This window comes from Hemibagrus wyckioides, linkage group LG28, assembly GCF_019097595.1.
Source record: "Hemibagrus wyckioides isolate EC202008001 linkage group LG28, SWU_Hwy_1.0, whole genome shotgun sequence".
In the NCBI taxonomy this organism is placed as follows: domain Eukaryota; kingdom Metazoa; phylum Chordata; class Actinopteri; order Siluriformes; family Bagridae; genus Hemibagrus; species Hemibagrus wyckioides.
In genome coordinates, this window is record NC_080737.1 from 12,967,024 (window position 1) to 12,982,023 (window position 15,000).

A 15,000-nucleotide genomic window follows, 5' to 3' on the forward strand; every position below is an offset into this window, starting at 1 on the left:
CCCTTGTCAAACTCGCTCAAATCCTTACGCTTGTCCATTTTTCCTGCTTCTAACACATCAACTTTGAGGAGAAAATGTTCACCTGCTGCCTAATATATCCTACCTGCTAACAGGTGCCATGATGAGGAGCTCATCAGTCTTATTCACTTCACCTCTCACTGCTCATAATGTTATGCCTGATCGATGTACAGCATGGGTCAGAAATCATGGATCACGAACTGTTGCGGAATGTCATTTCTTGATAATAAGGTGTTTGTTCCCTCCTTCATTTTTCTCCCCAATTTGAATACCAGCCAGCAACTGGGGGAGGGTGAAGGCTAGGACGTGCTTCCTCCTAGACACGAGAAACCAACCAGCTGCATCAATCTGATGCTTATGCTGCATCAGAGGAAAGTCCTATCTATTCTCTTTCTCATACATGATGACACTGTGTTGCTGTGATTGACAGGGATTAGGATTGTCATGTCAGGAAATCATCATGGCTGATTTTTCCTGCCTTGCTCCTAGCTGCGGAAAGCTGTACAGTTTTCAGGATTTAAGCTCACAATCTCCATATGAGAGGCAAAAGCTCATTAATAAGCAATCAGTTGAAAGGGTTAAAGTCAATATCATATAGACATTGTGAAATGACAACTTTAAATTAAGCAAAGTCACTTTAAAGAAGTAAGAACAGAAGATTCAGTTACATTTAGATGGTCAGGATTTAGATCAATGATTTCATTTGTTATATATTTTATATATGTATAATATTCCTGTGTAGATAATCTGTAAAAGTTTGCGTTCGATCATTTACATCTAAATGCCACGTTTAGAGCATAATTATGAAAGTTTATATTATAGGTTTATATGAAATAATTGAGAAGGTTTGCAGCCACATCTTTGTTTGCTCAGCAGGGACATTTTGTGGTGAGATTTTTCCCTCTTGATTTGTCTTTGTTTAATATAAGTCTTTATTTTATTTACCGCTCATGGCACGCAAGACTTTTGGCTCAGAGTATTGGCACCTGAGTCGTGTTTCGGTCTACACAGATACGCATGATGAGTGTACAGGATGGGTTTGTTTTTCAAATCCACAAAGCAAACTTTCTCTTTTCTTTTCTTTCCTCCACATCCTTTTAAAGTACATTGTTCACCAGGCAGAACCCATTATTATTATTATTATTATTATTATTATTATTATTATTATTTTTAATACAATAAATGAATGGGAACATATACACACCAAGCACTTACACCTTGGCACTGGATGTTGTACCACTCACCTGATCAGGGAACACATAATCGGCTACGTCCCAAAGCCTCTCCTCTCCATTTTGTTCCGTGTAGGCTAGTCCTTTCATCTTAGTGAAAACGGAGCTTATAGCCGTGTCTTGGATCTGGTAGCCTTTCTCATAGATGAACACCCATCTACAATTAAGAACAAGAAATGATGACCTTATTAACCTTGGCTTTTTCATAATAGGCGTCCACTTCAAGGGCATTTAATTGAACTTGCTCTTGTAAATAGTCCCACAGGTGCACAGTGTAACAGAACGCTCTGTTGGTTAGCTGAGATCGAGATCCATTCTCCAAATACAAAGCAGACGCATAACTTCATCTACAAGGGACATAATGTACAAGAGATCTAACAATACAGACAGGGACAATGTGGGAATCAGTTTCAGGAAAACAGTATTTCGGTTAAATCAATGCAGATGATATGCAATAGAGTCATAGTGTGCATATGCATAACAAAATAATAATAATAATAATAATAATAATAATAATAATAATAATAATAATAATAAATATTGTAGCCTAGAACTGATATTAACGCAACTGAGACTATTTACCATAAATATACACTATATTGGCAAAAGTTTTGGGACGTCTGCATTTACATGCACATGAATGTAATATGGAGTTGGTCCGCCCTTTGCAGCTATAACAACTTCAACTCCTCTGGGAAGGCTTTCCACAAGATTTAGGAGTGTGTTTATGGCAATGTTTTGACCATTCCTCTAGAAGTGAGGTCAGGCACTGATGTTGGATGAGAAGGTCTGGCTCACAGTCTCATCCCAAAGGTGTTCTCTCAGGTTGAGGTCAGGACTCAGTCAAGTTCCTCCACACCAAACTCACTCATCCATGTCTTTATGGACCTTGCTTTGGTCACTGGTGTGCAGTCATGTTGGAACAGGAAGGGGTCATCCCCAAACTGTTCCCACAAAATTGGGAGCATGAAATTGTCCAAAATGTCTTGGTATGCTGAAGCATTAAGAGTTCCTTTCACTGGAACTAAGGGGCCAAGTTCAACCTCAGAAAAACATCACCTGAATTCAATGATTTGGAGGGGTGTCCCAAAACTTTTGCCAATATAGTGTACTTAGGTTAGGTTTGGGGTTAGTGTTATTGTCAGAGTACGAGTACAGCTGAGTACATTTAACCATTAGTGTAAATAGCAGGTAGGTTTAATAAAATAAACAGGTTGGTGGTGCAATAAGTTAAGATAACAGTGTACTGAAGTTAACTGAAATAAAAAAGAGCAATGGCGCAATAATATGAGGTAAACAATTGCAGGTGATTTTTGTTTATGCCAAAATCAGTGCTTGACTCATCACCCGTCAGTCCCGGAACATCACATTATCTTGTCACGCTATCGTTCTGCATTCGGCACTCAGCACTCAGCACTCATAACAGCTCTGTACTGTATGTCCCCTAATCAGCACCCCTACATAAGATCTGGTCTCGGTGTACCTCAATGTTTGTTTGACCTTACCACAGTCCTGTAGATATGCAAATAGCGATAATGTGTCAAATGTACACTACTGTTCAAAAATTTCTGTGTTTTCCAAAGGAAAACCCACTTTCATCCATTTCAAAACCATAAAAACAATCAGTCGTTGCACAGAGGCCCATTATGATCAACCATCAGTTGTCGGAACTCAGAGCCCCCTCCGAGTGGACATATCACCGGGTGGAATTTTTAGATTGTGTCTATTTCTCTTAGCTTTCCATAATCTTACCCAGTGAACTCAATAAACTATAAAAACTTAAAGGAGATCTCAGTCAGCAGATGAGAAGAAGCAGGTTTCTTTATTCAGCCATGCAGTCAACAACATGCATTTCTGAAGAGAGCAGCTGGTCTGAAATTCCCCTCTACTTACACCCCAGGCGCCCCCATGGCCCCTCCTTTTCTCTAATTTAAATATTTCCAGCAATTTCCCATTATATTCAATGTATGGCTACTTTAGTTCCTCCTTCCTTAATTTACATACTTTTGCCATTTCCCATTATTTTCCTACTTGTACCGATACTGCCCCTAAATTAATATCATCCTCCCCTTGATGACGTCAATTTTTTCTCCTCTCAAGTTCCCCTTGTTTTCAGGCCAAGTCAGCAGTTTTTAAGAAAAAATAGCGCTTACTTATAAGCGCTGCTTCCTTATCAACTTCATTTGACCACAACCTCCCAAGCTGCTTCCTCGGATCATCCAGACCTCACACGCTGCCTTCCACAACTATGTGTAAGTAGTACCCTGACCTCTTCCTCTATGTCATACTGACATTTCTTTATCTGCTTGATCTAAGTTAGATGCGTTTCTATTTTTTAAGTAAGCCTTGCGATTATGCTGTCTCATATCCTCCCTGCCAATGCTGTTCACTACCACTGCTCTGTCACAGTAACCTGGCTCACCGCACACATCCTCTTGCATTAGTGCATATCCTGGGCCTTGAGCTTTTAAGCGTTTCACTCTTATTGTCTGCAAAGCTTTATTTAAGATTACATAGTCACACGATATGCACCTCACTCATCCCCATTTTCCCTTCTAGCTCAGTCAGCCCACCATGCTATCTTCCAAAGAAGTCCCAGGGGTGCTCTGCGACGCTATCACCAGTATCAGCTGTCTTGCCTGGCTATTGAGCTTACTGGTTTCCTGGAACAGTCCCCTCACCATATCGTGAGAGATGCCGTCTGTCTCGATCAGAGCACCCAAATTTCACCCCAAAACCTGTGATCAGTCTACTCAGACCTTCTTACTGGCATTGGACACGCACTACCTCTCAAGGCGTCCAGACTGAGCACTTCCCTGTTGAGATCTCTTCTGACGATTCTTCCTCTGACTCTTCTTCACCTCCTAACTCTCCTGACGTTTCCCAACGTTCTCCTGGCTTTGTGCCTTTGCCTTACAGTGTTCACAATATTCCCCAATCTTCTCCTGTCTATTCGCCTCCAGTTTCTCCCACTGATTACTCTCCCACTTCTCCTCAGGAACCTGAGGTCCCTTCTTCTACAGCTGACCCTCCGGTCCCACTGATCCCACTGGATAGGCTGACTGACTGAGCTGTAACTCCTAATGTTTCAATACATTTCTCTTTCCTTCTTCCTGTCTCAGTGTGGTTATTACACCAGTATACTAATATTAATGGTTTTGCATGATTATTATAAAGGTTATACATGATTATTATAAATTTGCATTAATCAAAGCCAGCTACTAATCAATAGCTAAATATTTTGGATAGGTAAACACTACTGATAAGCAGGGTATTGCTATTTTAAAGCTAGGCAAATAATTTTCTCCGACACAGTCCTCTGTTTCAGTCTCATGTTATGTTTGCTAATCCAAGTCAATCATTTTATAATGCTGATTATTAGAATTATGCTAGCACTGCTGAAAACTGTTGTACTGATTAAAGGAGCAATAAAAGTAGCCTCCTTTAGGTTAGTTAAAGAGCATCAGGAGCTGTGGGTTTGTTAGTTATTAGGTGGAAGCTGCTAGTTAAAGCTTAGAATTACAGCTAATGAAAATAAGGTAAATCTTTCATGAGACATTTTGTGTGACAGCGCAGAAATCTGTCGTGTTTTTCCTGATGGGAGACATACAGGCAGTCCCTGGTGGGGACCTTGATAATACCTGTCGCTCTCCGCAAGCAACACTTATGATAAATGTCCATGATGTTGGACAACTGTGTTCCAATGATGTATTGGCCAGCTTTCATTAGTGCCTTCTGGTCACACACTGTGCAGCTGTTGTGTCATACTGGGATGCAGTTTGTAAGGATGCTTTGGCAACAGTGCAGTGATAGACGTTTGCCATTATCACAGAAGCAAGGTGAGGTCCTCGAAAAGCACAAGCGCTGTTGACTTTTTCAACAAAAGAGGAGGTTCTAGGAAATCTCAGTGTAAAAGCAGACACCCAGAGACACTTTTAACCCTTTTTGTGCTCTTTGTGAAATATACAGACTATTTGGGGACGTTTCAAAAAGAAAATGTCCAACTGAAACCATGTTTCCACGACCAGCGTCACATAAAATGAGCTCTGTATCGAGCAGTCCCAAGACTGGCACCAAACAGCGCCAACAGAGGCATGAACAGAAGAATGCCATTGGTTAAAGCAATAGATATGTCAGTGCACTTAAATCCACAATGAATAAACATGCTTTGTGTACAGAACATCAAGGCCGGGAGAAATCCATGCTCTAGCTTGTTTTTGGAGCTCCACCACAACCAGTATTTGTGTCCACTTACAGCTATTCAATCTCAATAACGTACTTGTATTCTGTTCCATCTCTACCTCAGAGGAATTTAATTTTAACCTCCTCTTTTTCTATGAGTGTTTGTTTGTCTTTCGGGCTGAACCGGAGCATGGAATAATATAATGCACACTTTATCTACATATTCTAGTTATATTATGCATGAACTTTTTAAGCATCCAATCTAGTGGCACTTCAATTAATGCAGTTGGAATTCAGTGTACTCAGAAGGACTGTGTATTTATTGTTTCTTTCACAGAAGCATATTCACAGAAATGACATTTATTCTCAGTTACGGCGAAATGCATCTTCCAATAAAATGAAACATCAGCCTTTGGCTTTTGTGCTTCTTTGCCAGCAGCATAGTGACTTGACTTTCCATTTTATTGTACATTAAGACATATTATGAATATGCACATTGATCATAATTATGAACCCTGTGCTGCTTTTATCTGTGCCGCGCATGCTAAATGGACTGCTGGTACATTCTGCAGATACATAAACAGGGTTCCATTAAAGGTAATGTTTACGTTCCTCATCTCGATGTAAGCTTTAGGATCTGGGCTTTGAAAGCCTGCATGTGTGATGTGTAATATGGTAAAGATCTGTCAGCAGGTCTGAGGACACAATCAAGTTGATTTCAGTACATCCAGGAGTTTATATTTTCAAAAGTAAGGTTGATGATTTTAGGTTAACTCCTTATTATCCAGTTATTCAAACAGCTTTGGTGAAATGGATAGAGAATGATTGAGGGAGTCTGAGGGGTTAAATCAGGGGGTCAGTGTTTTTTTTATGTGTATGTGGTGGATTAATGTTTAAGACTATTGATGATCTGAAGGTTGTGAGTCTACCATGCTACCACTGCTGGGCCCCTGAGCAAAGCCATTAACCCAATTGTATAAAATGAAATAAATTTTCACTCTTTTTAAGGGCATCTGCTAAATGGCAGAAATGTAATTGGTGTGTGTGTGTGTGTGTACATATGTAAAAGTTTGCAAAAGTATAAGGACATAAGTGATTGCGTAAGTATTTCACATATGTTGCTGAGAAAAATGAGTTTTCCTCAGTACCTAAGCATACATTTTATCAGTAACTGGGTTCATGGCTCCAATGTTTGGCTCCATATCAATCCTTTTTTAACCCACAAACCAATTATAAGGTTTAGTTTGGATTAGAACCTTTATTGAACCAAGTGTGTTTCACATCTCAAGATAAACTGATTCATGTGAGACGATAATTATCCGTCTAAACCGGATCCGGTAACCAGTTCCGGTGAAATCATGTGCCAGTCATGCCCCAAATATCAATGGAAATCATTGCTCCGTTCTCAATTGCATTTTTCGGATGGGAAAAGTAGATGTTTATTCTATCACTGGCAGTTTACTGTTAAAACCAGGACGTGGAAATGTCTTAAGGCAATATTGATTTCATCAATATTTGCGTCCCAAATGCTGTCTGTCTTTGTTTGGTTTTTTTTTTTCTTCAATTTGTAAACAGTCTTATTTGCACAGATGTCTGTCAATAATGAACTCTAATTACCATTCAACACCATTAAAGAAAATACATAATATACAAAATATAATACAGATAACTACAATCAGTATAATTTGTATTATATTTTCCATCAGCTCGTAAATTGATGGATCAGAATATATTTGAACAAGTATATTTTTCGCTTCTGGTATCTGAACCACCCTGAATTTGCTTAAGACTTCTAAGGAATTTGTACATTTGCAATTCAGCAAGCGAAGATGATGCGGTTAAATTCTGCACGATTACATGCTAATGAGTTATAAGAACTGATGCAAATGTTAACCACACCTCCAGCACTCGTGTTGGTTCGAGGCAGTTTATTGCTTTATACAGGAAATGTCCCATGAAAGGAATACGACATCGCCATAAAACCTATACCTGTTGAGTCAAATTGTAAAATGTCTCTTTATGTATGATGATCAATAACTGACTTCTTTGTGTAACAGCACAGACATTTAGAGGCTTACGTACAAGAAAATAAGGTAAAAGAACCGGTACTATATTTAGAAAATAAAATTAAAAAAAATACGATGGTGGTTAGACCATATAACAACTTAGTTTCTGTTATCGCTTGCGATTATAGCACCTATAAATACTTGTTCCTTCACCAGCTGCTTTTAGTTTCTTTCTCTCTGAGTCACTAAGAAAACAGCAGCTTCCCCATATCTTCAAACCCGAGTTATAAAGCACTGACGCTGGAGACTTCTTATCAAAGATCTTTCATCTGTATATATAGTGCATTACACACACAGATGTTAATAATAAATGCTAACGTACTCGAAGAAAAGAATTAATAAAATTCTTGCAGCTGGAACTACTGCCATGAATTCCCTTGACCAATCAGAATCGAGCATTCAACGGCACCGTTATAAATATGTAATTATATATTTAACAGACGCAACGTCACATGAAGAGACACTGAAGGGACACTTGCAGCACCAAGCGAAGAGCTCAAAGCAAACACGGTGCAGGTTCTTTGTCCTTCTTTGTATTGTCTTATCTTGATAACTAGCTAATATAGTTACGCTACCGTTCCGAATTTTGAGATCGTTTGGAATTTCCTTGTTTTCCAACATGTGCACCTAACTCCTTTTTCTGTTCTCGTTAGAACCAGTTTGCGCTGTTCTATGAAGGGTGTAGTTCACAGCATGTCAAAATAAGTTCTTACCATGAAAAGAAAGAAAGTTCTTCTTTCCGGCTATTTTGAGCCAGATAAACAAACCCGATGCTCCAGATACTAAAATAACCTAAAGAAGACCACTTTAATCAGCACATTGCAGAAAGGTTTTCTAATAATCGATTAGCATTATAACATGATTCACTTGGATTAGCAAACATGATATTGATAACAGAGGACTGATGGTTGTTGATAATGGGCCTCTGTGTGACAATGTAGAGCTTTCTTTTAAACGATCTGATTCATTTTATGCTTTTGAAATGAATAAAAATGGGGTTTTCTTTGGAAAACACAGAGTGATCCCAAACTTTAAAACAGTAGTGTGAATTTGTATTTCAACATAGCGCTGTTATTTAAATAATTTATTTTTTGTCCCAAGGTTTGGAGGTAGGCTAACAATCCTAAAAAGGCAGGTTCAAACAGGTCTGTAAAACACAAAATCCAGATACCAGATAAAAATCTGATTAGGGCTTGGTAACAACACAAACATGTCAGGAACTGACACTACAGTGAAGAAGGATGGTGGACTGTGATCAGCAGATGGTTGCTGGGAGTGGGAGTCCATGGTGGCTATGTTCATTGACCGTGGTGCTATGTGCTCCCTTTTTTTCCCCTCTCATTTACATTTATAAACAACTTCATCAGCTATTTTTTTTGGAGTCAGTAGAGTAAACATACTTCATATACAGTAAACATACTTGTATTCATACTGCAGTCATGTACAGAGTAGTTTATTGAACATAAATAATTGCTTCTGTTACATATTGGGTCATCAGTTACCCTTCGGGTGATGGACATTTTTGTTATTGTCTATTGTATTAAACTGAAGTTTGACATGGAGACGCGAGTGCACGACCTTGCAACCCTAAATCTATCCAAGGAAGAACATCCACAGCTAACTTTAGAGTTTCTCATTGATACCATTCACAGTAGGGCAACTGGCAACTGTCCATTAACAGGTCCGGAGAGAAGTGGGAGTCAAGATTATTGTTTACTCAGGAGGAGTGTGTGTAGCTTGAAAAATGGCAGGCAGTGTTGATAAGGACGTGTCAAAAAAGGGTACCTCAGTGCAGCCCAGGTCTCAGCTGCTGATGTAATCCAGCAGCGCATGGTGTTGGAATTAAAGCCTGCATGATATCTCTACTTCAGTGTGTGTGTGTGTGTGTGTGTGTGTGTGTGAGAGAGAGAGAGAGAGAGAGAGAGAGAGAGAGAGAGAGAGATCAGACATTCCTACAATGGGCTCATGCTGTCTATGTCACTTCTATAATGATGAGAAGTAATAATAAGATACAGATGGAGATGTCACAGAGTAACAACTGTGTGTGTGTGCGTGTGTGTGTGTGTGTACACTACAATATTGCAAGACACCAGTTTAACTAAGCTTCAAGGGAAGCAAAGAACAGATTCATATAAAACTTTCTTCTTTCCTATGCATCAGTACTGACAAAAACTTCTAGGACACCATGGGCATTTTTAATCAGGTCAATTAAAATGCTTTTGTTTCTGCTACCTCTCACTCCGCCTCTCTATCAGTACACTTCACACACTCATGCTTATTCAGTACAGATCATACCTTCAGATATCGGCCAGTGCATTAAATGAGATCATAAATGAACGGTAGCTCAACAATAGAGCAGTATTTTCTTTTCTTTTCAATTTTTTACACAGTTATTTTCCTAAATACATTCCATTTTTCAAGAATGTCCACATGCACACTTTTAACATTTAAGTATTTCATGCAAAATACCCAATCTCGGATAAACTCCATAAAAGACGACCCTAGAGGAAATGCTTAATGGTACATGGCTACAAGGGCTTGCATGAAAGAGCATGCTGCAATCTGAATGAGGAATCTGTATGTATTTGGAAAATGGGTTGTTGACATGCTCCTGTTATACAGCTGGATGTCAAATCAAAGGAAAATAAACAGCTGTTCTTTTACGCTCAGGGGGGTTTTTACTTTTACTGCCATGTTTCAGGACTACTCGTTTCCTTAGGAAGAAGGATTACAGTAAATCAATTCTCACTGTGTTCTTCTCATTGATCACTAACCCTAACCCTATCCTGTAATGAAATATTTCTATCCTGGTGGGAGTGGTCTCCGGGTGGGGGTGGGATGACTCCGGCCCCTCCCATGGAATGGTTTGAATAGTGTGGAATCATACGCTCCTTCTTTTATAATCACTATATCACAAGCAGGGGCGGACTTAACCAATAAGCGAGGTAAGCCGCCGCTTAGGGCCCCGGGGAATTAGGGGGCCCCGACCAATACCAAGAAGCCTATATAAATCATATAGTACTTATTACTTTTCTATCATATATCGTATGGTCTGTCTATAAGTATAAGATTTTAATGTTATTATTACATCTTTTCAAATGTGGGCCCCGTCCCCATGATTCATGAATAGTGGAACGTTCCTATCGTACTGCACATGAGCAAGATTCCCATACCTGGAATCGCTTAGGGCCCCCAAATCACTCAGTCTGCCCCTGATCATAAGAAACTACCTCTGGGAGATTTTGGAGCAACATGATGAACAGCACACTCTACCACCATCATCAAAACATAGATGGAGGAATTTATTTATTTATTTATTTATTTGGGAGAACACCGCTCTTCTGTCTAGCCAAATTCAAGAGACTTGTAGCATATATACTAAAGTGCATCAAAGCTGTTATGGTGGATTGCGTTTTTTCCTTTTAATTTGTCATCCACTTGTTATATTCTGTCGCAAAATGAACATTTACTCCATCTACCAATGAAAACGTAGCACCATAACACCTCTACTGAGCTGATATTATATGGGTGATGGACCCTTTTAGGGCAAAGTCAGTATAGTGCATTTCACCCTAATGCCCTTCATCATCTTCTAAAGCTGTAGCTGCATGTACCGTTGCCTCTAGAAGCTAAAAGTACAAAATCCTCATGGAATTGTAGATATAAATGTGCATACATGTAGGTACAAATATCGGGAAATAAATCCAGCACAAAGTAAATGCAAGTACAGGAAACGGAAATAATCTGCAGTCTGTTAAATCTCATGTGAGCAATAAACCATTCATCCATCTATTTGTTTGTACCACAGGGTCATTGAGCCCGGAGGGTGCCACTCGGTCGGAGGGCACAATCACACACACAATCACAGACTACAGACAAAGTAGAAATCAGTATACAGCGCATGTGTTTGGACCAGGGAAGGAATCTAGAGCAATCTGAGGGAAACCCCAGAGGCACGTGGAGAACATGCAAACATTAAGCACACAGTGCAAGGCCGGTAATCAAACTGGAGGTGTGGGGCAGGCGTTCTGACCACTAAACCACCCCACACTTCCTATAAACTATACAAGAAAATAAAATACAAATACTTTAACACAAAACAATATGGGAAATTTTTTGCCAAATACAGACACACACACACACACAGAATGCAATCATGTAATACTTAAATGACTAAAACACAATGTTTCCTTGTAAATAATTGGACATGCAACAACCTGTACCCAAAACTCATAGCATTAACACATATTTGCATATTTGTCCCAGACATGCTCAGCCTTGACATCCTTCATGAAAATAAGCAAAAATGAATACTATTAAAGGAATATCACATGCAATAAGCTCAGATATATACAGATATTGTATAGTTCTATTTACAAATCTACAAATCACTGGTTGTAAAATGATACCTGACGCCTGCCCCAGGAGAGAATAAAAGCACTGTGTCTCTTCCTGTAATATCTAACAATGTTGGAAATACTTGTATAGGGATCTTGGACCATGCCTCCATATGCACAACACTTTCAGCTCATATATTCATAGGTTTGTGGACAGGTTTGTTTACCTCTTAGTCTGTAGTGAAGACCATCATTTGCATGTCCAAGGCCAGGACCTGAGCAGGCTTAAGGAAATGAAGGTCAAGTCAAGTCATGAAAACCTTTCTGAGGCCAAGCTCACTGGATTAGGCTATGTTTTCTAAAACAATGAATTACTCGTTTTTGGGTTTTTGTTTGTTTGTTTTGTGCCTGCTGAAAGATCAGAATCAGAATCAGGTTTATTGGCCATTTTTACACACACAAGAAATTTAGTACTGTTCGTTGGCGACCATCATAAGTACAGATTTAAAATAACTACACTATGCATTTAATTTACAATTTACAGAAATGAATAAAAAGCACAATAGACAGATTATGAGACAGGTTATTAAGGTATATAAAGTGAAAATAGGACAACATGACCAAAAAGTCCAAGTCTGAGTGAGACAAGTCCATGTTAATACAGAAAACGACTTGAGACCTAACCTTCACCTTCGTCTTCAATGCAAACCTCAAGGTTTCTGTCAGGTTTAAATCTGCATACATTACAGAGGCACTGAACTACAAAATATTAATACTAATACTAATAGGCTCATTGTGTTGAAAGTTTCTAAGTTTTTTTATCTGGATCCTGGAGGTCAGCAGATTTCATGATCCGTCATCAATCTTTATAAAATCCTCTGAATCACCAGGCACAAAACAGCCCCGATGCCTCACAGATCAACCACCAGATTTTACTCTGACTATCTTGTGCTATCCCTTGTATGCGTTCTGCTTTCAGCAACAAAAATGCTGATGATATGGCTGGCCAAATCATTTGGTTTCGGTCTCATCTGATCACAATACCTGATTCTGTTTGATGTGCTAATGTGATACTTGGGATCTTTTAGGTGTGTGTGTGCCCTGTGATGGGTTGGCACTCTGTCCAGGGTGTATCCTGCCTTGATGCCCGATGACGCCTGAGGCTCCCCGTGACCCGAGGATAGATCGAACAAGCGGTGCAGACAATGAAATGAAATGAAAAATTTTATGAGCGCTTTGTTGTTGGGGAAACTGAAACCAGTTCCCAAGGGAGTATTTTTGTTATGACCCAAAGAGGTTTTACGTCTACTGTATGCAACATCTTATTTATACACCAAAGGAGGTATTGTTTAAGGCCGCTATCAAGTTCCTGGATTTTTTTTTACTCAAAATAATCATAAACTCATGTTGTTTAGCATTTGGAAATGTGTGTTTTATTTATATAATCACTTTTCATACATTTTAGAAAGGGTGCTAATAAATACATCTTTCTAATATTACAGTCGTTATATAATGACAGTTTTCCTTCAGTCATAATGTTACATCCTAATTGAGGATGGATTGATGACCGATTACACGCTTCCTCATGTACGTTTGACCTACAACACAAATCCATACCCCAAGGTTCAAGCTGCAACACATCCCAAGTCATTGTTTACGTCTGTTCTTCCCAAGGAATCTGAGTAATCCCACGTGCAGGCTGTTTTCAGACACACTAAGCCCACAGTAAGTTTCTTGAACCAAAGCTTCATTACATTACAGCTTTGAGATATTTTATTACTTCTTTTATGCCTCGAGATGTTATAACCAACCAAGGCATTAGATTGTTAGATTAAAAAGTCTTGACACATATCCGCTCCATACAGGCTGAAACATGTCGAGTTACGTCACTACACTCTATATATAGTTTCCTTCCCTCTTTAGAAAGCATTTCACAGGAATTAACAAAAAAACCTCTTACCCGATAATGTAAGCCAACACCCCCAACTGGAGGATTCTGCAGGCGATACCCACTTTTGGGTTTTTGACCAGCACCTGCCGGGGAGTCTCATACTCGAAGAAGAAGTCTGCAAAAGCTTCTTTGATGAAGTTCCTCATTGTTGCTGGTTGATGTAAGCAAAGAAGGTTAGCAGGTTACTGTCCAAGAGTCTTCTCTCAGCTCTCAGAAAGAGAGAGAGAGTGAGTGTGAGTGAGTGAGGAGGTGTGAGCTGTGAGCTGACTTCCCTCTCTCTCTCTCTCTCTCTCTCTCTCTCTTCTCTATCCCCTCCTCCGTTCTTCTAAAGACTTCCTCTTGCCACATTAAACACAATTTAATTCTGTAAGCATACAGAGTACTGATGGGCAGAGGAGGCTATCTGATATTTGAGACTATTTGATAACCATATAATTTAAAGACATCCGTGTGGGTCTTGGCAAAGGCAGTATGGGATGGGACACTACACTGCCTCACCAACAGAGACTCCCTTCCCCTGAGTGAAAACACCAATCTCTTGCCAACTTTAGGGTCACAACTGTAGAGGTTCCGATCTTTGTTTCCTCTAATTGTCCATTGTATCTCTTGACCCTTACCACATTCTCTGGCTATTCATTTGGATTTCCTATTTAAGCTTGTGTTGGCTCATTGACTGGGTTTTGACTCACTGTGTTTCTCTTTTTTTTTTAAAAGTGACATGTATGGTGGAAATGTGGAATGTAATTCACGTTGTGGAATGTTATTGAAGTGTAGTTGCACTGTTTGAACAGCAGAGGTCCCAGTCACGATGAAGCTGCATCCCAAATGTCATATACACGCTTAAACTATGCACTTTGTATTCCACTACTCTACTAGTGTATGAATTTTAGAGGTGTCGTATCGTCTCAATGGAACACTTACGTTTTTGGGGTTTTTTTTTTGGACATGTACTAGTTTAAAGTGCTAGCTTTTGTTGATTTAAGCCATTTACTAGTTGATAAAGTTAACAGTACTAGCTTTTGTTGATTTAAGCCATTTACTAGTTGATAAAGTTAACAGTACTAGCTTTTGTTGATTTAAGCCATTTACTAGTTGATAAAGTTAACAGTGCTAGCTTTTGTTGATTTAAATCATTTACTAGTTGATAAAGTTAACAGTACTAGCTTTTGTTTATTTAAGCCATTTACTAGTTGATAAAGTTAACAGTGCTAGCT

At 39.2% G+C, this 15,000-nt stretch overlaps 1 protein-coding gene across 2 annotated transcripts in view; it reads right to left on the reverse strand.

Annotated features, from left to right (window-relative positions):
* Nucleotides 1–14,072, reverse strand: part of p2rx1 (purinergic receptor P2X, ligand-gated ion channel, 1) — a 32,667-nt gene extending 18,595 nt beyond the window's left edge. The window contains exons 1-2 of one of the 2 annotated variants that reach the window (XM_058383597.1): nt 13,796–14,072; nt 1,263–1,407 (exon numbers count right to left, since the gene is read on the reverse strand). In XM_058383597.1, the coding sequence (XP_058239580.1) occupies nt 1,263–1,407; nt 13,796–13,932 (282 nt within the window). In that variant the 5' untranslated portion in view covers nt 13,933–14,072. The remainder of the gene's footprint in view (nt 1–1,262; nt 1,408–13,795) is intronic. The other variant, XM_058383599.1, reaches the window with a different exon arrangement.
* Nucleotides 14,073–15,000: the final 928 nt, after the last annotated feature.